Source organism: Lissotriton vulgaris, chromosome 8 (genome assembly GCF_964263255.1).
Source record: "Lissotriton vulgaris chromosome 8, aLisVul1.2, whole genome shotgun sequence".
Classification (NCBI taxonomy): Eukaryota; Metazoa; Chordata; class Amphibia; order Caudata; family Salamandridae; genus Lissotriton; species Lissotriton vulgaris.
Window position 1 is genome coordinate 834,326,732 of NC_141696.1, and position 23,469 is coordinate 834,350,200.

Genomic DNA, 23,469 nt, shown 5'->3' on the forward strand with positions numbered 1-23,469 from the left:
GAGGGTGTACTTCCAAGGGCGATGCTAGTATTTTTTGGTAATTTCCTGGCGAGACAAGAGCTGATGGATAAAGCCAGACCTGACTCTAAGAAGACGGTGGATGGAACAACATTCTTTGCAAGACCTGACTTTTGCCATGTCACAGTGGAGAGGCGGTGGAGGCTCAGACAATTGATATCAGCATTTCAGAGCCAAGGCGCCGAGGCATATTTGATGTTCCCGGCAAAACTAAAAGTCATCGTTGGTGGTAGAGTCAGAATGTTCTTCTCAGAGATTAAAGCTGGAGAATACCTAGAAGAGTTAAAAGAGCTAAAGGAAAAAGGGGGAGCTAGAAGATAGTATCAAGGGGATGTACTAGCAAAGGGGGGGGGGGCGGAAAAAAGATAAAGGAGATGAGAAGAAGATTAAAAGAAGATAAAAATGTAAAGAGCGATCAAGAGAAAAATGGAGAAGCCATGTAAAGGCCGGGGGAATAGGATTTATCAGGAGTAGGTTCTTTTGTGTTGGTAGGGGAGGAGAGGGGGGCGACGCTGCAATGCACAGTGGATACGCATAGGTCAGGAGTGACCTATTTGCCTGTCATAGGGGGGTGGGGCAGCAGCTGGGGAGGGGGGTTACAGAAGGGGAGGGAGGTGGGGGGGGCACGGTTGTTGGTTGGAATAATAATACAGTACAGGTTGGTAAAAATCATTATGATGGGAGGAAATGTTGGAAGCAATGAGCATGGGCACGAGCACTTGAAAAGTTGGAAAAAGGGAAAAAATAATAGATGGAAACTAGGATAATTACGTTGAATATATGTGGTCTAAATAACAGGGAAAAAAGGCAAAAACTGGGGGCACTACTGCGGTTTTGGAAAATTGATGTAGTCTGTCTACAGGAAACGCATGTAGCCGTTAAAGAGAAGTACCTGTTGGAGCAAATGGGTTTTGATGTTCTCGCCTATACAGGTCAGGTAGAAAGATGTAAGGGAGTTGCAGTGTTGGCAAGGAAAGGCTGCACAAAAGTTAAAAAGAAAAAGGAGGATAGCGAGGGGAGATGGGTAATGCTTGAGCTGGAAACAAATGCAAGACGATATACAATTGTCTCAGTGTATGGCCCAAACGACGATGAACCTGATGTTTTTGAATTTGTGGATAGAGAACTAGCATTATGGCCAGAACCCGTGATATGCTGCGGAGACTTTAACATTAACGGTCTAAATGGTCTGCTTGAGAAGTATGGGGGGAGATACACTGGAAGAAAGAAAAAGATATGCAGATCAGTACAAAACCTTGCTCGTCATAATGCTTTAAGAGATATGTGGGCGGAAAAGAATCCAATGGGTTCAGGCAGCACCTTTTATTCTGCACCACATAAGTCAATAGCAAGATTGGACTATTTTCTCATTTCTAGTTCTCTTGTAGGTATCTCCAGAATAGAACGGTTCCCCAGGATAGTGTCAGATCATAATCCCCTGGTTTTAAGTATTCAAACCGCTCAAGTTAAAGAAAGAACAAGCTCTACATGGACGTTTGAAAGAGGGCTGCTAAAAGATGAGGAATATATTATAAGAATGAAAGCATGGATAATACAATTTTGGGACATTAACAGATACTCAGCCTCGGCGGATGTGGTATGGGATAGTTTCAAGGCAGGTATAAGGGGGGAGACACTAAGCTATACAATTGCAAGAAATAGAAGTGAGAAGGAGAAAACGGAAGAAGAGATTAGAATCCTCTGGACACTGGAAGAGGCTCTAGTGGAGGCAATAAGCAAGCGGGAACCATTTGAACCGATATTACTCGATGTGGAAACTCAAAAAGCAGAAACAGGCGTTTTTTTAGCACAGAAGCTAGCTAGGAATTACTTAGCAAAAAAAGAGAAGTGCTACGAATTCAATGAAAGGGTTGGGCACCTCCTGGCAATTAGAACAAGACAAACGTTAGCAGCAGGGGAGATAAAAGAGGTTAGGGATAGCACTGGGACAATTGTAAATAAGGTGGAGGATGTACAGGAGGTATTTAGGAGGTTTTATGAGGTTTTATACGAACAAGATACAACTACGGGAGATATCGAGGAAGAAAGTATGGATTATCTAACACCAAGACCACAGACAGAATTTAGTATAGAAGAGAGGGATAAATTAGACGAGGTGTTAACATTTCAGGAGATAAGAGATGCAGTAACTAATCTTCCATCGGGTAAAGCAGCAGGACAGGATCAGATACCTGTAGAGTTTTATAAAACTTTCTGGGATGTCATAGGTAAAGATCTGTGGGCAATCTGCTGTTTAGCACAGGGAGGTAGGATTGTCCCAAAGTCATGGTCCGGACATTATTGTGATCTTAAAAAAGGATAAACCATCAACAGAACCGGGTTCATATAGGCCAATTACTCTACTAAATGCTGATGTGAAGATATATGCCAAGGCTCTAGCTAATAGGCTGAGTAAGGTCATAGAGAAAATGGTGTCCCCGGAACAACATGGGTTTATACCCGGTAAAGGGACCACCCAACACACCAGGCAAATGATCACTATCCTAGATGCAGCAGAGGCCTTTGGAGACCCTGTCGCAGCAATCTTTTTAGACGCCGAGAAGGCCTTCGACAGGGTTTCCTGGGCTTACTTATGGAAAGCGATGGAATGGGCAGGAATAGGTAAGGGATTTATGGTAGCAATTCAGGCACTATATAGACAACCTACGGCTAGGATAAGAATCAACAAATCCTACTCAAAAACGGTACAGATCGGGAGGGGGACAAGACAGGGGTGCCCAGCCTCCCCGTTGTTGTTTGCCATCTATCTGGACCCTTACCTGAGAAGGTTAACAGCTAATTGTAAGATCATGCCTGTTACATTGCATGAGAAAGATTATAAATTATTTGCTTATGCAGATGATGTGGCGATTATAACTCCAGAACCAGCGCAAGCATTGGCTGAAATTGAACAGGAGGCAAGGAAATTTGGTATGTTTTCAGGATATTTAATAAATAGAGGGAAAACACAGATAGTGCAGAATAATTACTCCACCTTTAGAGATGCAAGAGTAGTTCAGGAAGCAACATATTTGGGAGTTAAGGTGACGGCTGAGCTAGGAAAACTGGTAGAGATAAACATGGGACCATTATTAGGGAAGGTTAAGAGAAATTTGGAGAGGGTTAATAATCTACATTTGACACTAATGGGGCGTATTAACTTCATTAAAATGGTTACTTTCCCAAATTTTTATACTTTTTTAGGGCAATCCCTCTACTGTTCGATGTGATATGGTTTAACAAAATAGAAGCAACACTGAATGGTTTAATTTGGGCACATGGGAAGACACGTAGAGCTTATAGATTTTTGACATTACCAAGGGAAAAGGGAGGATGGGGGGCACCAGATTTCAGATTTTATTATTGGGCGGCAGTATTGCAATACTCCAAAGGACTATTAGGAGGCAGCGTTCATCAAGAGGAGGGGGCAGGTATAGAGAATGTTTATAAAGCATTGATGGGGAAAGGGCAGAGAATGCTCTGGTTAATACAGTAGATTTTGCCTATTTCAAACATACTAGATTTAAGACCTTGGCGGCAGTATACAAAGTTTGGAGGGTTATTATGAAGAAAGTAGGTTTAGGAAGATATAATAGATATCTGAGGCTATACTTGAATGTCGATTTGCCAACAGAAATATTTTGGGATACTGCAATGAAAGTTTGGAATGATAAAGGAGTTAAGAAACTAGGAGACTTGCTGGATGTGGAAGGGGGGTTTCTACTATTTCAAGAAATCCAACATAGATTTAAAATACCTGGAAACAACTTCTTCAAATACTTACAAATTAGAAGCTACTTTCATTTAAAACAGGGGGGTCCAGTAGGTATGACAAGTTGTAGGATCATGGATTATTTAGGGAGCGGCTTAAGGGGATCAATTAGACAATTGTATATAGAATTACAGGAGTATAAAATTGATGATAGGGAGAAATATAGCAACAAATGGGTTGAACAAGTAGGGGCCCACCCAGATGCTATGCAAGCTTCATTAGATCTAGGAAGAACCATACTTTGTTCAGCTACCTTACAAACCCAACATTATAAGACCATCTTCTCACTATATCACACACCAGCTAGAATTGCACAATGGGGGGGTAGCACTGGTATAACTTGTCCACGCTGCGACTCATCGAGCGCCAATCTCACGCATATGTTCTCGCAGTGCCCACAGTTATGCACCTTAAAAGTGGCAATAGAGGGATTTCTGGAGAAATCTTTAGGACTAAAAGTGAAATTAACAGATGAACTGTTAATATTAGGCATCAGTATAGGCGATAATAATACCTACCCAGAATTTTTATTTGTGGCCACAGCAGTCTTCAGACTAATTATTGCGAAAGCCTGGAAAGATAAATCTGCACCGACATTTCAAATATGGATGGCAAGGATGTTACACATATATAATATGGAGAAAGCCATCTATGATAGGAAAGGCAGAAGGGCAAGATTACTGGGGGGGAAGATCTGGCGCCCTATAGAAGAGTGGAAGAATAGTAAGGCATAAAAACTCTTTTTCTCCTTGGGTTATGTTAGGCTATGACTTATTCTGTTTTGCTTTATATGCTCAGCCTGTGGGTGTTTTAGTTTGGTTTTAGTTGTATGATATTATATATGAATGTATAATGGTGAGAAAACCCTGTACTGTATTCACTGCATTGTAACTTACAGAAAAAATAAAATAAAAAAAATAAAAAAAAAAACCACAGCACTAATCACAACACCCAATACAGCGTTGGAAAAGGCAGTTGCAGCAGAAGGACATAGGCTATGCAGACGCCCACCATATACATTTAAAGGGTAAAAGAACCGTGCCAGCAAAGTAGTCCCTTGTGGCCATGTCTGCGTTGTGCTGTTGGAGTGCGCTGAGGGCGTGACAAACTCTGGGGGCGTGTAGTACGTTCCGCCCTTCATGCCATGTCTCATGTCGTGTGCTAATCCCACCCTGCTCCCTTTAAATACAGCTGCACCCCATAATCATAACCCACCCTTACTCCTTAAAATACCCCAACACCCTTAAACACTAACCCATCTTAACCCTATAAATATACCCTGTACCCCAAAACCCAAACCTATCCCTAAACTCTAAAAATACCCCTGTACCCCAAAACCCAAACCTAGCCCTGAACCCTATAATACCCCTGTACCTCAAAACCCAAACCTACCCCTGAACCCTAAAAATACCCCTGAACTCCAAAACCCAAACCTAGCCCTGAACCCTAAAAATACCACTGTACCCAAAAACCCAAACCTATTCCTGAACCCTAAAATACCCTTGTACCCCAAAACCCAAACCTAGCCCTGAACCCTTAAAATACCCCTGTACCCCAAAACCCAAACCTACCCCATAACCCTAAAAATACCCATGTACCCCAAAACCCAAACCTAGCCCTGAACCCTAAAAATAACCCTGTACCCCAAAACCCAAATCTACCCCTGAACCCTAAAATACCCCTGCACCCCAAAACCCAAACCTAGCCCTGAACCCTAAAAATACCCCTGTACCCCGAAACCCAAACCTAGCCCTCAACCCTTATAATACCCCTGTATCCCAAAACCCAAACCTACCCCTGAACCATAAAAATTCCCCTATACCTCAAAACCCAAACCTAGCCCTGAACCCTAAAAAAACCCTGTACTCCAAAACCCATACTTATCCCTAAACCCCAAAACTTCCCCTGTACCCCATAACCCAAAACTATATCTGAAACCTTAAAATACCCAAACACCCCAAAACATACACCTCAGTACCCCAAAACATATACCCCTATACCCATACTTACTTTATCCAAACATTTAAAAAAACATGCTTTTACCATTCATACATTTACAACGAATTTTGTTGTAAATGTATGCGTGGTAATAGCATATAAAATGTAATGCCATGCGTTATAATGGCATTGCGGAGTCATGGTGCTTTCGTAATGAAAGTATGTGGAGTGATGGTATGCAGAAAGAAGGTTTTGAATAATGGGTGTTTACCCTCCCCCGGTAAGTACATTGCTGGCACAGCGGCCCACATCTCCAGCAACATACTCATATTTTTTCGCCACCCATTTCAAAAACGCACAGGTCTCTCTCATTGATGGCCAGCACCGACATACACTTTTAGACACACCTCCCGCCACAAGTTCTAGAATTGCGAACTTTAGAGCTGGGGAGCTACGTTCGAATCTCGGCATCAGCTCAACATCCTGTGATTCCAGGCAAATCGCTTTGTCTCCCCGTGCCTACCACAAATGAATGTGTTCTTCTGTAATGTAAATTGTGCTCATGCCATGTTGTCGAGTTTGCGCTATATAATATTGCAAGGAAAAATAAAGTAGGGAAACTCGAGTTCACACACTACTGAACGCGCACTCAAGTGCATCAGCAGTGCACTGTGAATCGGAGCGTTTCACAGGCCTGTCACAGATAAGAAATGCTATCTAAACAAAATCCTACAAATCAATATACTACTGGCCGGCAGCAATTCATACCCGGACAACGTCGGGACGGGCTGCTAGTTCCTTATATTGAAAGAACAGACAATGGCCAGAACCATATATTGTATCTCGGAAGGGGCCTCACCAGGCTTGGTGAACCACGGGCCAACAAGGAGTAAAGAGTCATTGGATGCGCTGACACAAGAGGTCAGTAAATTCGGCTGTAGCAACAAGAGGAAAATCAACTCACTCGAAAGGCGGCTTACCGGCTAGAGCATGATCTGCAGTACCAGCACCTCCCAGGATCTACTGCCACTCTACAGTGGACCCAGTAGTTGGTCTGCAGTCAGGCGTTTGAGCTGAAAGGGGCTGGTCAGAGAATTAAGTGGTCCCGGTGGTGGCAACAGGAGAGGAAAAATCCACCCAGGAGGTGGCTTACCAGGTGTTGATGCCTTCCGTCAGCAGACCACTTCCAGCCCCGACTCAGCACCTCAGTGTCATAGGCCCCGCTGTTATTCTCATGGCCCCATGCACAGGGCAAATGCGTCGGGACCAAAAACCAGGTCGGGGTAGAAGTAGCAATTAGGCCCCCATATGAGGGCTCCAGAGGAAGCAGGATTGCGCCATAAAAACAACTTTCGGAGCAGGCCCACCAGAGCTGCACTAAGGAGCCACCATCTTCCTTGCAGCGTACCTCCACCCCTATATTCTCTTTTTTTGAAGGGCATCTCCCTTTTATATCTTAGTCAAGCATAAAATAGCCACCCTTACACAAGAATGTCTCTAAGCTACTTCCTTAGCAATACATTATCTGTTATAAATGGTCATCAGATGTTGCTGGAGCTTCTCTCCACCAATGTAACACTCTCCTCTTTTTTAGCTGGGGTGTCTTTTTCCCCTCACTTCTTCTTCCTTCTGATCTGGATACAGTAAGTGGTGTCCAGGTTGCCAATGGACGTTTCTCCGTGCTCCAAATGTATCTTTGATTTTTAATTCTCTGACTCTTGACATGATATCTTCCCCCTTGCTTGGGTACCATGGTATATCCTCATCGGCCTTTCCCTCTCACATCTGGTCTATAAGTAGCACTGTTTTCTATGGGATTCTTTTTAAAAACAACATAATTTCTGGTCAGGGTGTATGTCATCTCACTCTTCAGTGACCATCAGTCCCATTTAAGCAGATACTCTGAAAACTCACCCTACATAACTAGGATCAGTCTTCCCCTCCTGAGCTTGTTTGACCTCCATGCAGTCACTTTTGATTATGCTGGATTTCTGTTCCTCTGCATGTCATTTCAGTTTGTCAATTTCTCTCTGATCCCTAAAATGCAGCTCTTCCTATTCAGTCCTCCTTTTTTGGTGAAGAGATGTTTTAGTCCAGGTGGGCATCCTTCTATGGATCGCTCATTTCAGCATGTGTGTTGCCAGGCAATGACCTATGGTACAGTAGGGAGCATTCCAGTAGGCTAGTAGCATTGTTTTTAAAGCTGATTGTACTGGCAGATGGTCCTGCCTGGCTTGCAGTAGGGTCTTCTTTAGTGTTGATAAGAACCACTCATAACACTGTTAACTTCTGGCAATGGCGGTGTTGATTTATAAGTAATCCACAAACTCAGTAAATGAAAGGGCACTGAATGGATATCCAATGTCATATCTTCACAATTGCAAGGGTACCCAGACATCTCATCCATGCCAGGTTTACCTGCTCCCCCACCTACTGAAGGTATTTCTTTGCCTGGGGAGAATCTTGAATATTCAACCACTGCAACCATGATGTACTTTCGTGACCAGAATCAACAGCTATGGTGCAAAACCAAGAACCCTCTGGGGACTGGTGGGGTAACATTTGTAGTGTGGGGGAGGGAGCTGTACCATGGTCTTTCTACCTGAAATAAATTACATTTGTTTTGTACGGAGAGTTTAACTATCAGTTCAAATTCTGGGAACGAGGGTCTGTCCCTCTGGGACAGACCCTCGTCTGTCCCAGAGGGACAGACGAGGGTCTTTTTGTTGCCACTATCCCTCAAAATATTTCCTGTGATATATCACAGGCTCAGTGCCATAACTTTCTTGGGATGAGAATGTGCTTGTTTCCAAGAAGGATGTGATTGACAATACTTCCATACATGTGCATGAAGGCTATCAACTACTTGACATCTAGCACTGCAGAGAATAAGTCACTGTCAAGCATTTCCATTTGTTCTTGTTAACTCTACTATTGACTTCAGTCAGTGTCAGCTCAGTTAGAATTGCTTCTGTGATGTCTCAGTGTGTACAGATTTGGGCAACTTGTGCTTCATCATTAATGTACATGTCCTTCTGTAGGAGAGTTTCTCAGTTATTTATGTCAGGACATGTAGTCAGCTAATTGTGATCTTTTCAAAGACTATCAGCCTGATTCATCAAGCTGTTTTGCGCTCGCAAAGGGCCAGATTCTGAGAATCTGGCACTTTGCGAGTGCGATTTTTGCATTTGGGATTCATCATCCCAAATGCAAAAATCGCTATTACCGAAATCGCATATTTGCGAGGAATTGGATTTAAGGAATCTAGATTCCTTAAATGCAATTCATCAACCAATTAGAAATTGCGAAATCGCAATATTTGGTCGCAATTTACCACCAAGTCTGACTTGGTGGTAAATTGCGAAAAAAGAGTTAAAAGCACTTTAGTGTATTTTTTTCTTTTGCATGTTACACACCACATGTCCTTTGGACATGTGTGTGCGCAACACCTGTTCAAATGTGCATTTAAGGGGTGCTACAGGGTGTCCTTTGGACACCCCTGGCACCCTTCAAATCACTATCTTATTTGCGATTAGCAAATTGCTAATCGCAAATAAGGAATACTCCCCATTCATTCCTATGGGCCTTTGGCCCATAGGAATGAATGGGGAGTTTTTCCTTATTTGCGATTAGCAATTTGCTAATCGCAAATAAGGAATGTGTATTTTGCGATTCCTACATGAATACCGTTTTGCGAGTCTCTAATAGCGATTCCTTATGAATCTCTATTAGAGACTCGCAAAACGGTTCCTTGATGAATCAGGCTGTATGAGTACTCTGGAAGATGAAGTTCCAATCTCCGAATTCAGGTCTCATGTTGCTTTGCAGACCACAAATATTATCAGAACACCTTGGTGATCTGTCCGAATTATATTATTCAAATACCCTCATCACTGTCAAGTTCTCTAGCTCCAGTTGGGATTATACTCTTTACATGTATGTCTCCCCCTGGCATAACCAACTATATGGTGTTGATCATCTCCCTTTTTGCCCTGGCTTACTTTTGCCCCCATGCCCACAGGCATGGCATCTATACACAAGTAGAGAACATAGCAGTCCATCTTCCTGGCACTGCTGGCTTTTTTCTTGATTTCTTGTAATATCCGTTCACATTACAGTGTCTACTTAAACACTTAGCCGTCTTTCATTGGTTGCCAGATCGCAGTGTTGATTGTGGCACCATCCTTTACGGACAGCGAACAGCAATTGGTCAAAAGTGATGCACTAAACATCCCTCACCTCCATTGGTGGAAAAGGTAAAGATAGGCTCTCAAGAGGGCCAATTGTACCGCCAAGGGAGGCAGAGTGGAATTTATTATTGTTGCTGCCTCCATCCATAAATACCAACTTATAGATAAATTTGATAGGAAGTACATGTTTATTAATACGAGCTTCCTCTCTGAACACCCCAGCATTAGGCTGCAGGTGGTGGACAGGGAAAGGCACGATTGGCTAGGGTTTTGTTTCATACACCAATTACATTTGATCATTTATGCATTTTTCAGCATGCCAATTTTGAATAGGGCAAACATTTCCTTTATAGGTTTCACACTGTGTTGGAAATAATAGGACTTCTCTTTATTTTTTCAGCCTACACAAAAGCCTATGAAATCATTTTACTAGACCCTTGAGTTGCATTAATTAATTATATTAACAGCCCTTACAAAGAACCATTGCTTTATGAGTAATGAAAACAATTATTCGCAAACACATTTATAAAATAATACTTAATAGCTAACTGTTTATTACTGCACTTTCCACATAAAAGTTGATCTTGAGATTACCAGGTTACTTGTTTATATGGTCACCTTTCAAAGCTTGTTTGCTTACCACACTTCTATTTCACTGCTCCTTTTAGGAGTCTTGAGAGCCAGTATCAGAGAGTCCTTTACACTAGGTGTTATACATAATTATGTAGGTTTAAATACTTCATATGTATAATTTGGATACTTTTAAATTGCAATGCATGAAATAGCTACTTTGTAGAGGCACACGCCTGGCAATAACAGCTGAATCAAAATCTGCCCCAAATGTGCGCTGCATCTGACTTTAACAACTACATGGAGTTAGGTGTTATATCCTATGTCTCCTAGTTCCTTGCTGCTCAGCCTGTGTGAGTGTGATGTAAGAGAATGTTCATGTGTGCAGGGTTTGGATGAGTGGTCAGTTGGAATGAGTGGGGCTGAGCAGCAGGATACTGTTCCCAGTGGGGCCTGTACCATCTGATAGCTATAGAGGAGATGGGTTTTGGGACTCCCCCTCGACCGTACCACATGATAGCTATAGAGGAGATGGGTTTTGGGACTTCCCCTCGACCGTACCACCTGATAGCTATAGAGTAGAAGGGTTTTGGGACTTCCCCTCGACTGTCACCTACTCAGCCGGACTTTGGACAGACTTTCCTATCGTCTTTCTGCCGTATCTCCCTCCTACCCCTTCACTCTTACCTCCTTCCCTTCTACACTTCAATTATCTCGTCTTCTATGCTCTTGTAATTGTTTGTCTAGCAACTGATGTAAATTGGAACTGATGTAATCTTGTAATGTAATTTTTGTGGAACCTCATGTAAAGCGCTCTGATACCTCCGGGTCTAGCCAGCGCTATATAAAACTCTTAAAATAAATAAATAAAATAAAATAAATCTTACCTGTAACTGAATAAACCTACATAATCTACACTACTGGCTACTGGGCTGATTACCTACAAGGACCTTTCTTCATGTACAAAATTAGGAATGGATCTTCTATGGGGACATTTATTTAATGTCCTACATTATCTCCTTATTATAACTTTTTCTTGTAAAGTTTGCTTTAAGAAGATCGATATCCCACATTGGTTTATTATTACATTTTCTAGCAGGTAATCAGTATAGCTCTGGTTAGTGGCATAAGTTGAATTAGGCCTTTTGGTGTCCTATTGGTAGCAAGCTTATAACTTAATCCGTTTTAAGCACTCTGTATTTCAATAGGTTAATTTTAAGCCTATGGAAACATTTAATTATTTAGCGAAATTTCCAAAATATCAAGAATATAAAATTCCCAAAATGCTGAGAAAATTTGATTCACAACATTTTTTTGCAATTCCAGCCTGTGGAAAACATGTTTGAGCACAAAAGGCCTAGTGGCTTAGTGGACTAATGCACCCACTGTTGGTTCCTGTGTTTGACCGCATGGTCACAGGTTCAAATCCAGGTGGGCTATACTTCAGAGGTCGATAAAATGAGTACCATTAATCTAGATAACATTGAACATCTCTTATTCAGCGCCAAGATAGTCTTCTGGGTGAACATGCGCTTTACCACAATACGTTACGTTTTGTACACTTTGGTTTTATGGAAATAAGGAAAAGCTGATTTTGTTTTTCATTTAAAGTAAACAAGGCTTTTAGAAATCTGCTCACTCTGCAGGTCCCAGCTAATAAAAACATTAAACTTGAATGGTGTAATTTAGAATGCAACTAATTGAGTTGACAATGTTGGACTGGAAGAATTTTCGTAACAGTTGTTTGGGCATATAAAAGTGCTGCAGGATATGATCAAGTGCCCAAGACTACAATGCCTCTCTTCTTAGTATCTCAATTTCATATTTTAGTATTAATGGCTTTGTTGAAATGTTTAACCGCTGACACACATTTTTTAAATAATCAAAATGTTTCATGTTTTTCTCAAGTTTTCCAATGTCATTTGTGTTCCAGACGCTGTCTTATAACAGGCACAACTTGACCACAGGAACAAACGAGAAGCAGGCAAAAGAAATTCTTATCCGTCGTCGGCACAGCATGCGGGAGAGTTTGAGGAAAGATCGAAGCTTATCCCGGACCAGAGCGGTACTTTTCATTTCAAATGCCTGAACAATATTCATCTACATATGCATATATTATATCGAAAAGAATGAAGCACTAGAAAGAATGTGTCAATAACAGATGTTAGATTTCACAGAAAGCTAACAAGGAAAGAAAGTTAGCTAACATACTCCAGTTACCTCAGGTGTATAGCGCTGGGCTTGATAAAAGATACACTATAACAATTGTTTCCCTAAAGTAATCACCTTTGATATTTTGTAACCGTACTTCAAAGATCTGAGAGCTAAAAGCTTTAGTATTACGATACATGTAAACTTTCTCTTTGAACCCAGCAACGTTATTGTTTTGTGCATTATGCTTAGTGTAGTGTAGGGCTTTATAGCACCTGAAAGCATGTAGTTCCTGTATTGAAAACCACATCAAAGTTTCTTATTACAGGCGACTTTTAACACCTCTAATTTCTTGTAATAAAGAAATGACGTGACCAATCAACTGTAATATTGTATTACAGTTGAGTTCTGCTGTCACAAAGCCTGCTGCCTGATTCACCGGCCAAGTCATGGAATACAAATACAGCTGTTGTTTAAACAAGGAACATGTGAACAGCTTTCCCCTTCTGATATGCTTTTGAAAAATGAAATAGTTTGTCAAAAAGGAGATATTTATGGCAACATCCACGTTATTGGTCATTACAGAAAACATAGAAGGTTATCATATTTCAACACAGAACTTTTCATCTGACTCACATGATACTGTTCCTAATGTGTTTTTCATTTTGCAGTACAAATTCTCCTTTCATGCTTTGCGCCAACAATAAACATAAAAGAGCAAGTCACTAAGAATTTAAGCAGTTTGTGGGAAAGATGATGGTGTGACCATGTTTAATGATAAAATATCCTCTGCCATGTATTAAAAGGATATTGCAAGTCATCTTGATCGAGCGCGCAGGTCACCCGACCAACATGGTTACCAAATATGCACACTAGGCCCCAGAATTAGGAAGGCCCGGACAGGAGGAAGGCGTTTCTCGGTTCACACCGCACGTCTCTGGAACGCCTTACCGCACCACTTGAGAGCCGAATCCAACAACCTACGGTTCAGGAAGCAACTGAAAACCCACCTCTTCCCTTAAACTGTCTTTCCCCTCCCCCTGTCAACTTCCAGTTGTACTGATTTTAGCGCTGGGATACTTACGGGTGACTACGCGCTCTATAAAATTAAATAATATTAATAATAATAATAATAATAAAATATTTTTCGTAATACTTTAATCAGGTAACCCACACTCTACCATCAGCAGTTCGGTTCCTTTCTGTTTACTCCCCTGTACCTGACTTACCAATCCTCGCCTCAGGTACCTAAGATCACAATGGATCTAGGAGCTAGCGGTGGGAAAAGTAGACAACACGAATACCATATACCATTTAAATTTCTTTGTATTCTTTATAATAACCACAAATGCAGGAAGTTTCAAAAACCTTTATCTAGTTATCGTTTTCTTCAGTTTCCATGAGCCACAGGTTAATACAAATCGCACTATCTATCACTAAGATTAAGAAGATAGTATAACAATGAATTAAAGTAAGAAACATTTAGACATTTGGAAAATAAAGGGAAGGGGAAAATAAGGAACTAACTAACTGTCTATAAGAAACAAAACTTTATTTGATTCGTCCAGATGTTCTTATTCACTAACGGGAGGGTAAGAGTGGAACAAACTATATATGCATATGATTAAGGAATTTTCTAAAGGTAGGGGAAGAATGGACCATACTAATTCACCAGTTTATACGAGAAACTTATTTGTAGAGGAAAACAGGGTAAAGGACAAATGGGTAATTTGTTTTATTCGGAAAAAGGGAAGAGGTTTAAGAAAGACAATCACCCACGCAAGTTTATATTTACATAGGACAGGATGAAGACCAACCCTGGCCACGGGTCGGTTGGAAAAGGCGGGAAAGGACCCTCAAGGACTTAGGCTGCCAGTAGGCGAGCAGGTACAGCTCATGGACAGTTAGGACAGGATAACCTCAGGATTTGGATCAGGACTGGGCTCACCAAAGGGTACGACCAACAACTGCAGCTTCGGATGCAACGCCTGCGCTACCCCCTCTCTGCAAGGAATCTGCCAATAACCCCGATTGGGTTTTTCGAATCTCCCAGCAAAGTGCTTCGCCAGCACTTAATGTTTCCCAAACTCCTACTGAGTCTGGGGAAATTACGGACAGAGTGCTCCGCAGCTCTCTGTATCAGTCACCTATAGAGTTTGTTGAGTCAGTGACAGGTCAGCTATTCGGACAAGTCGGACAATTTCTCTAGCTAAACATAGGCAAATTATACTGTTTTCGGGACAATGTACCACCCACAAATGTTGCAAGTGAAAGGTTCCCTAATTTCTGATTGGGCAAGAGTGGAGGTTAGGTCATGGTACCTCCTAAAATTTAGACTTTCTCAGACGTAATATTCATTTTCGAACCCACCCCTTACATTCCAGTTCCCATGGCAAGAGAGGTTTCAGCAGACAATGGGGTACACAAAATCTAATACATTTGGTGCAATTGCAGGTACAAGTCAGCTTCTTTAGCTAGGTCGGAGAGCAGGTTCCCAGGAGCATTTTGGCTTTGGCTGCCAGCTGGCTGGGTTCCACTGCTGCATGACTTTCTATTACCCCGTCACATGACTGGTTCTATTCCGGCTTCAAGATGGAGTAGCGGTGCCTAGGCCCCCCCGAGGATGGTACATGAAAGTAAGCGAAAACAATTTAGAAACACAGGAAAAAATGAATACACTGTATACCGTGAATGGCTATACTACATCCCTTACTTTATAATAACTATAGCATTAGGAGTTAAGCAGAATAAACGGCTTTGCCAAAGCAGCAGTGCAAGCACGAAGCATGTGAAAAACAAAGCGGACATATTTAGCAATACTGCGCATGAGCGACAAGTTCCCTCCAGAACTGTGAGTGTGTCACATCACGTGGGTATGACCGACGCATGCGCAGACTAGATTCCTGCAAAGGAGCAACCATATTATTAGCAAGCTTCATTACTATTAGTAAACACATAGGCAAGCGTCGCTGGGAAACCCCCGTGTAGTGTAAAAGTGCAATTATTAGTAAGACAAACATGTTGAATTAGTTTTATTAATGTTATTCGAGGTTCTTGATACAAGCATGTGGCGTCACATGCGAATACTTGCTCCATCAATCCCCTCTTTGATGATATTTACTATCATCACTATAAATGGAACCAGATGCCAACTTGTCACATGTCTTCCATCTCAATCTCCTCAATCTCCTCAATCATTCAATTCCTTTTTTCTTTTGTTTCTTTTTTAGGGTGAGAATTTTTCATCTTTTTTATAAATTTGATTATTCAGTTTCTCCAGTTCCAATTCATCCACATTCCTCTTCACTCCTCTCTTATTCATAGTATACTTTTTCTGATGTTTTTGCGACATTTACAACAAATGAATATAAGAAACACTATTATACTAATGCCCATGATTGGCAATAATATTTTACTCAACAGACTTTTCCCTAGGTTAGTAAACCAATGACCTACAGAGGAGAGACCATCTGTTAGTCTCTTCCAGGCACTGTCAACTTCCAGTGGTTTGAGCTCTTTTTACAAATTTGTAATATTCCTTTTGATCTCCATACTTTTGTCAGGTATGTAAGTGCAACAATGTTGCGCTTTCAACATTCTACAGACTCCGCCCTCTTTTGCTAATAAGGTATCAAGAGCAAGCCTGTTTTGTAAAACCATAGATCTGATCGCAACCATCTCGGTATTGACCATCAGGAAACCTCCAGCAGTGTCAGTAGATAACCGATCCACTACTAATGACAATTAGCAAATTCTGTGTGTATTCAGAGTCACTCCCACTGCAGGCATCAATGCACTAAAAATATCTCCCTCTATTTCTCCAGCACTCTCTCTTTGTGCGAGCTAATTTGCTAGTCTTTTCAATGCGTCCAGTGTTTTTCCCCACATGGTATATCTTTGGAAAGACAATACCAAAATAACAACTTCCGTACCAATGGTCCGGTAATTTGAAGTAAGCCTTGTTTCCGCATATAAAATAGATTCCAGGAAACACGGCCTCTGACCCATCTTTGAATCCCCAACCCCCAATTACCTTGTAATTATGTTCGCACTCACTGGAACCAATGAATATGTTATTATAGTAACTAGTCATTTCTCTATGAAGACAAAACTTCCTCTTCTTTTCGAAATCCAGCAACAAGGCAGCATTTTCTCTACCATTTGAGGTACTTTCTATATTTTCTGCCCATTTAGGAACTTTCTGAGTTTTATCTTTGGCCTTCCTTTGGAAGCTTTCTCTTCTTTTTTCTACCATATTTAAAATTCCTTCTCCTTTTCATGTAGAGAACAAGTCAGGTTATTCTTGTGTGCGTCTCTATGTTATTTTTCCTACAGTTAGAAAATAATCACCCATATATTTAGCTACATCTCTAGTCATATGTACAGGATTCAGAGTCCTTCGAACAGGAAGTTGAGAAAAAGTCACGTCAAAGTTTGAGTAGTAATACTGTAACGGTCCTCGTATGTAAAATAGGCTAGTCAATATACTACCGGAAATTCAATAGGTCAAGGGTAAGTGGTGGTAAGTCACACCTTCAGCTACTGAAGTAGGCAGCTTCATACAGACATAACAGTCATCTATCTCCATTGTCTCTACACAATGTACTAATAGATTCTCAAAAACATTTAAATGAGTTTTATTCCGGATTTTATTGATGTGTAAGTCTTCCTCATCTGATGCTTGTAAGTCCAGTTGTGTCTGTTTCAAGCTAAGTGGTCTGTCTAATGCATCTATACTTTGTGGAGTATTTCTAGTATGTGATTCTACGGTGTCGTCTGGTAAATTAATATTGGGGTACAGACTTGGGTTTTCGCTCAGCATAGATGGAATGGTTGTGGTCAGTCCTATCCAAAGTATTATAATTAGTGCTACACTACATACACATATTTGACAACACGTTTTACACCAAGTACGCCTAGGTCTTCCATTTATACTGGAATCAGACATCTTGGGCTTGAGAGAAGTTTTTCAACCCCTCTTTGTAACTTTATACAGATTTTCTTACACCAAGCAACTTCAGGTCGGCTCTTCTTCTTCGGTGCTCTGAATGGCAATCACCTCTTCGTCACTTTCGTCACTTATATCAAGATCTTCGAACTTCTCTAGTACCAGAAAAATACATTCAGGATCCTGATATTTACTGTTTTGTCTCCTTAGTCGGGCACTTTTTCTCTTAGGCATAGTTCCAGATTTCTCCTTTTCTCTAGCAGCCTGTTTCCTTTCCTCAAGCTTTTCCTCTACAGTTTTTAGTCTTAGTCTCAGTCTTTTGATGAATCTGGGTTCACTTTTCTTTTTCTTGAATCTTTTAACTGGCACTGTTACTGGGCTTTCGTCTAGTGGTCTTTTATTTTCATTTATTGTGGCACATCTGCTTCGATGGTTTCTTGTTCCCTAACTTTCTGACTAGTTCCAGGTCTTGGGTCGACTTCTTCTGCCTGGTCACTAAGCTGGCCTTGTTCAGGTGTATGTTAGATTTGACTTTGTTTTGTTTCAGTTTCTTCTTCCTGAACACTTTTATCTATTTCTATCTGATCCTGTTCAAGCACTTCGAACCCTTGGTTTTCTTCCGCTTGAACCTTTGCTCTATTTCCTAATTGTCCCTTTTCAATCTCAGGAGTTCTTGGAGGTGTGTCGATAACCTGTTCTGTCCCTGTCTGTTCTTCCTCGTTGTCTGATCTGACATGAAACTCAATAATCTGATTATCCTTTTCTATTCCTGTCTCGTCCTCACTATCCCACTCTCTATCTAAGTAGGTGTATCTTCTGGTTCTTATAGGATCGAATGTCAGGTCGATTACTGGGACCCACTCATCTTGACTGGTGCTCGGTTGTTCGTCATCAGCTACTTCAGGACTAACGTCAGGAGACCCCTCAGCTGCACAACCTTCAGCCTCAGTTTCTTTGTTTTCAGTCACTCTTTTTGTATGACTGGCGTGGATCCACTTCAGCACACCTGCACACTTCACCGCTGTCGTGATAACAAGAATCACTTGTCTCAGTTTTCCCCACTTCGGTGCAAGACAACTCGATGGGGTGTGTTTCTTTAGCCCAACCCAATCCCCTGGGTTCAGATTATGGGCTGGAGTTGTTGGCCTGGTGACGGCGTCTTCCCCAATCTGGCGAGAGATAGAACGCACTTGGTCACCCAGTTGCTTGCAGTACTCTAGCACCAAATCATCAGAAATGCTTAGCAGTTTGTGTCCTGGCACCCATGCTTGTCGCATTACTCTTCCCATCAGTATCTCATGGGGGCTCAGACCTTTCTTCCGATCTGGAATACTTCTGATTCCCATCAGGACAAGGGGCAAGGTGTCTATCCAATTCATTCCAGTAGAATCACACATTTTTCCTAACCTTGAGTTGATAGTCCCATTCAGTTGTTCTACCACTCCAGAAGCCTCTTGGCGATATGCACAGTGCAATTTTTGGGTAATTTTGAATGCTTCACAGAGCTGGCCTATTATCTCATTGTGAAAATGCCCACCTCTGTCTGATTCAATTGTAACTGGAAAACCGAACCTAGGTATCAGTTCCCTTAGTAACAACTTGGCTACAGTGATGCCATCATTTCTCTTTGCAGGATAAGCTTCTACCTATTTTGAAAATAAGCAGACAATGACAAGGACGTACTTCATTCCTTTACAGAGGGGCAACTGTATAAAGTCAATTTGTATTCTGACAAAGGGACCTTCTGCTTTCCCGACTGAACCTGCTGTAACTACTGTTTTCTTTCCAGGATTAAACTGCTGACACGTTAAGCACCTCTAGCAAAGTGCCTCTGCAATGTTCCTGAATTTCGAATTGTACCATGTCTGTTTAAAGACACGAACCATAGCGTCCCTGCCTATATGTGCATCCCCATGTATTAGCCGGGCCATAGGAGCAAGCAAGCTGTCAGGCAATACAGGCATACCATCAATGTGAACCATGACACCCTCCTCACTCCTTTTCTGACAACCAGACTTTCTCCACCTTCTCTTTTCCCTTGGTCCTGCTGCGTTTTGCAAATCTTTCAGTTCTTCCCATGATTGCACATCTTCAAACACCATAAGTTGGCAGCTGTTTCCATGTCCCCCCAACTTGATGTTGACTGACATTCGATAACGTGCACAATATTGGGCTAGTTGGTCAGCATATTGATTACCTGCTGTCACATCGTCATTGCCAGATTTGTGAGCAGCACACTTGACCACTGCCAATTCTTTTGGTAACTGGATTGCCTCCAGTAACTCCTTTACAACCTTTCCATTTCTGATAGGAGTACCTGAAGAGGTCAGGAACTCTCTTTGCAGCCACAATTGGCCGAAGTCATGCACAACCCCATAGCTGTACTGCTGTCCGTATATATGGTTGTGCTTTTATTTTTCCCAGCTTTACAGGCTCTGCTTAATGCAATTAATTCGGCCACTTGTGCAGACTTGACTCCAAACAAATAGGATGCTTCTACTGCACGTTCTAGTGTGCACACTGCATAAGAAGCCCTTAAGCCTCCATCCTCATGTCTTAGACACGAGCCATCTACAAACAGTTCTTAATCTTCAACAGGCAAAGGCATTTCCTTAATGTCTGGGCGTGGTTTTGTACTGAACTCAGTCAGGTCTATGCAATCATGCTCGACCTCTCCCTTCGCTTCTGCAATGAGGGAATCAGGTAATAGGGTAGCTGGATTCAATAAGTTACATCGCGTAATGGTTACATTGGCTGCACCCACCAGAATCCTTTCATACTTAGTCAGCCGACTAGGAGTGAGATACTGGGTTTTAGTTCAGGTCAGTAAGATTATAACTGCATGTGGAACATACACAGTTACCGGATGTCCCATGACGATGGATTCACTCTGCTCAAGACTCATGCAAGTTGCAGCTACTGCTTTCAGACATCCAGGTAATCCAGCAGCCACTGGATCTAAAGTGGCAGAAAAATATGCCACAGGACGTCTAGTCAAACCATGCGCTTGGGTCAGAACTGACAATGCACAGTTGTCACGTGTGTCACAGAACAGTGGAAACTCTTTCAAGTAATCAGGCATTCCCAATGCAGGAGCAGTACACAGACAGTCTCGTAATTTTGTAAAAGCTAACATGCTTTCTTCTTCCCACTCTACTGGGTCCTTTGCTCCTTTCTTGGTCATTTTTATCAATGGTTTTCCTAAAACTGCAAATCCCACAATCCACTGTCTACAGTATCCTACAACCCCAAGGAACATTCTGATCTCTTTCTGAGTACGGGGTAGATCCATGTTTTTAATGATCCTGATTCTTTCTGTTGTTACTTTCCTGATACCTTTCTCTATCTGGTGCCCCGGATATTTCCCTGAAGAGGTACAGAACTGTAATTTGTCTGGTGATACTTTATGCCCTCCTTCCCCTAAATAGGTCAGCAAGGCAATGGTGTCAACAACACAGTCATTCCGACTTCTAGACGCCACCAAGAGGTCATCTATGTATTGCACCAGCACTGATTCTCTAGGTAGGACCAAAGATTCAAGACACTTTTTCAAAATCTGATTAAAGATTGAAGGGCTGAGGAGGAGCTTCGCGGGCAACCAAGATGGCCGCGTAAGCTCGGAGCTCCGTGGACCGCCCGACCCGCCGCAACTATCCTGATCGAAATCCTGATCCACGTTGGTGGTGCCTTATTGATGGTGGTCTGCTGAGGCGGGGACTGCCCTCCGCCTCCAAATCGGTGGTTCCAGGGCTGAGATACGTCGAGCTGAACTCCGCGCCGGGACGTTGTCATTGTCCCTCCGGACTTCGCCACTTCGCACGATTGGAATGCGTAGCGGCTGCCTGCTGTCCCCACCGGCGTAGTGATAGTGTCTCCAGCTCGTGCTTTCTACACTCTGGTCTTGCTTTTTCGGCCCTACTTGCCCGTCGGCTGCGGACCCGGGCTTGGGTGGCGCCTTGCCTTTGTTCTCTATGAACCCATCACGGCGGGCAGAGGCGACTCGGACAGGGCATCGAACAAAGGCGGTCGTGGCAAGTCGCAAACGCAACTGAATCGCATTGAGCGCTATGTTAATCTAAAGTCACCGCCCGCAGCGGGGGCCACAACTAAGGGCACTCTTTCATCGAGCTCGCCGGAGGGGTCGGATCCTACCCTTGTCGACATCATGGGTGCCATCACGAGTTTCCGGGCCGACATGCAACAACAGCATGAAACTCTGAATCACAAGGTCGACTCAATGGCTGTTGACATTACTCTTATAAGGGCCGATTTGGGCAAGACCAATGAGCGTGTGAAGGCACGGGATATTAAGACCTCCAGCCTAACCTCTGATGTGTCGGAGTTGCAAACCGAGGTCCGCAACCTGCGGATGACTACGGAGCTATTCTCGAGGCGACTGGAGGACTTTGAGGGGCGAGCCAGGCGGCAAAACGTCCGCATAGTTGGCGTGCCGGAGGGTTCCGAGGAGGCTGCGACGGACCTGTTTGTGGAGGACTTGATCCAAACCCATCTAGCACCCACTGGACTGAGTAACTTTTTCTCGGTGGAACGTGCCCACCGGGTGCCAGGTGGCCCGCCGAAGTCAGGAGTGGCGCCGCGACCGATTGTGGCGCGCCTCCTCAACTTTAGAGATCGGGACGTGGTCCTGCAAGCTTCCAGATCGCATGGGCCACTCCACTACCAGAATGCGGAGGTGCACTTTTATCCTGACTTCACTAGGACGGTGCAGCGCCAACGACAGAGCTATGCGGGAGTGAAGAGGCGACTCAGGGAAATGGGCTACAAATACTCGATGATGTTCCCCGCCAAACTTCGCGTTGAACATAAGGGCCGTGCCCTTTTCTTTGACTTCCCCGACAACGTCAGTGAATGGTTGGACACAGTTTCTCCTCGGCGGGACGAACAAGCGGATCAAGATGGAGGTGCTTCTGGTGGTGTGGGACCGTGAAACTGAGCGGTGGGCTTGTGGCACCCCCGCCTCGAACGACTGCCGGTGCTGGTATCCGCAATTTAACTTGACTCTCCTGGTGCTCCTATGGTGGGTGGCTGGGCGTGTTCATGGTGATTCCTTACTCCTCTGGGGACTTATCGTAGATTAGTTAATGGGGCGACAGGCACACTGCTGGTTGGGAGGGCTTTTTAGTCTGATGCAGGGGTGCAGGGTGGGGGGTAAGTTGGGACGAGTTATCTTGTTTGTTGGTTTTCTCTTTCCTCTTTCTATCTGGCAATGGGTCGTATATGCTGCTGAACCATATTTGATGTCTGTGTCTTCTGGGACTGGGTGGGGCGGGCTGCGGGGTGATGGGGGGTAAGAAGTTAAGAGTTCTCAGTTGGAACGTTAACGGGTTGGGAGATCGGGTCAAAAGAGGGGTGGTAATACAATTGATTAAACGTCACATGCCTGATATTGTTTTTCTTCAAGAGACACATTTGGTGGGAAACTCGTGTAAAGCTTTGAATCGCAAAGGCTACAAGATGGTGGCCCATTCAGGGTTCTCTTCCGGATCCCGGGGGGCGGGTATCCTGGTGCGCGCGTCCGTTCCCCTAGAGATCGATGTCACTGTGATTGATGACAGGGGGCATTATGCTGCCGTGGCGGGAAGGTGGGAAGGGCGTTCCCTTTCGTTGCTCTCTGTGTATGTCCCCCCGGGGCTGCAGTCCAGTACCTTTCAGGACCTTGGTGGTGCCATTTTGTCTATGCCGGTTGGTCTGTTGATAGTGGGGGGTGACTTTAACTCGGTTTGCTCTGGTTCCCTTGACCGTCAACCGCCTCGTGACCTCCGCAGCTCACAGCTGTGGCTGCCTTCCTTTCTTGAGTCCATGGGCCTGGTGGACGGTTGGCGTCTTCTCCATCCGACGCTCCGTCACTTTTCCTTTCTTTC

The 23,469-nt window shown here is 43.2% G+C and overlaps 1 protein-coding gene across 1 annotated transcript in view; it reads left to right on the forward strand.

Annotated features, from left to right (window-relative positions):
- LOC147698070 (sodium/hydrogen exchanger 2-like) overlaps positions 1-23,469 on the forward strand; it is an 866,654-nt gene that overhangs the window by 794,004 nt on the left and 49,181 nt on the right. The window contains exon 10 of the mRNA XM_086934739.1: positions 12,422-12,553. Within this exon, the coding sequence (XP_086790865.1) occupies positions 12,422-12,553 (132 nt within the window). The remainder of the gene's footprint in view (positions 1-12,421; positions 12,554-23,469) is intronic.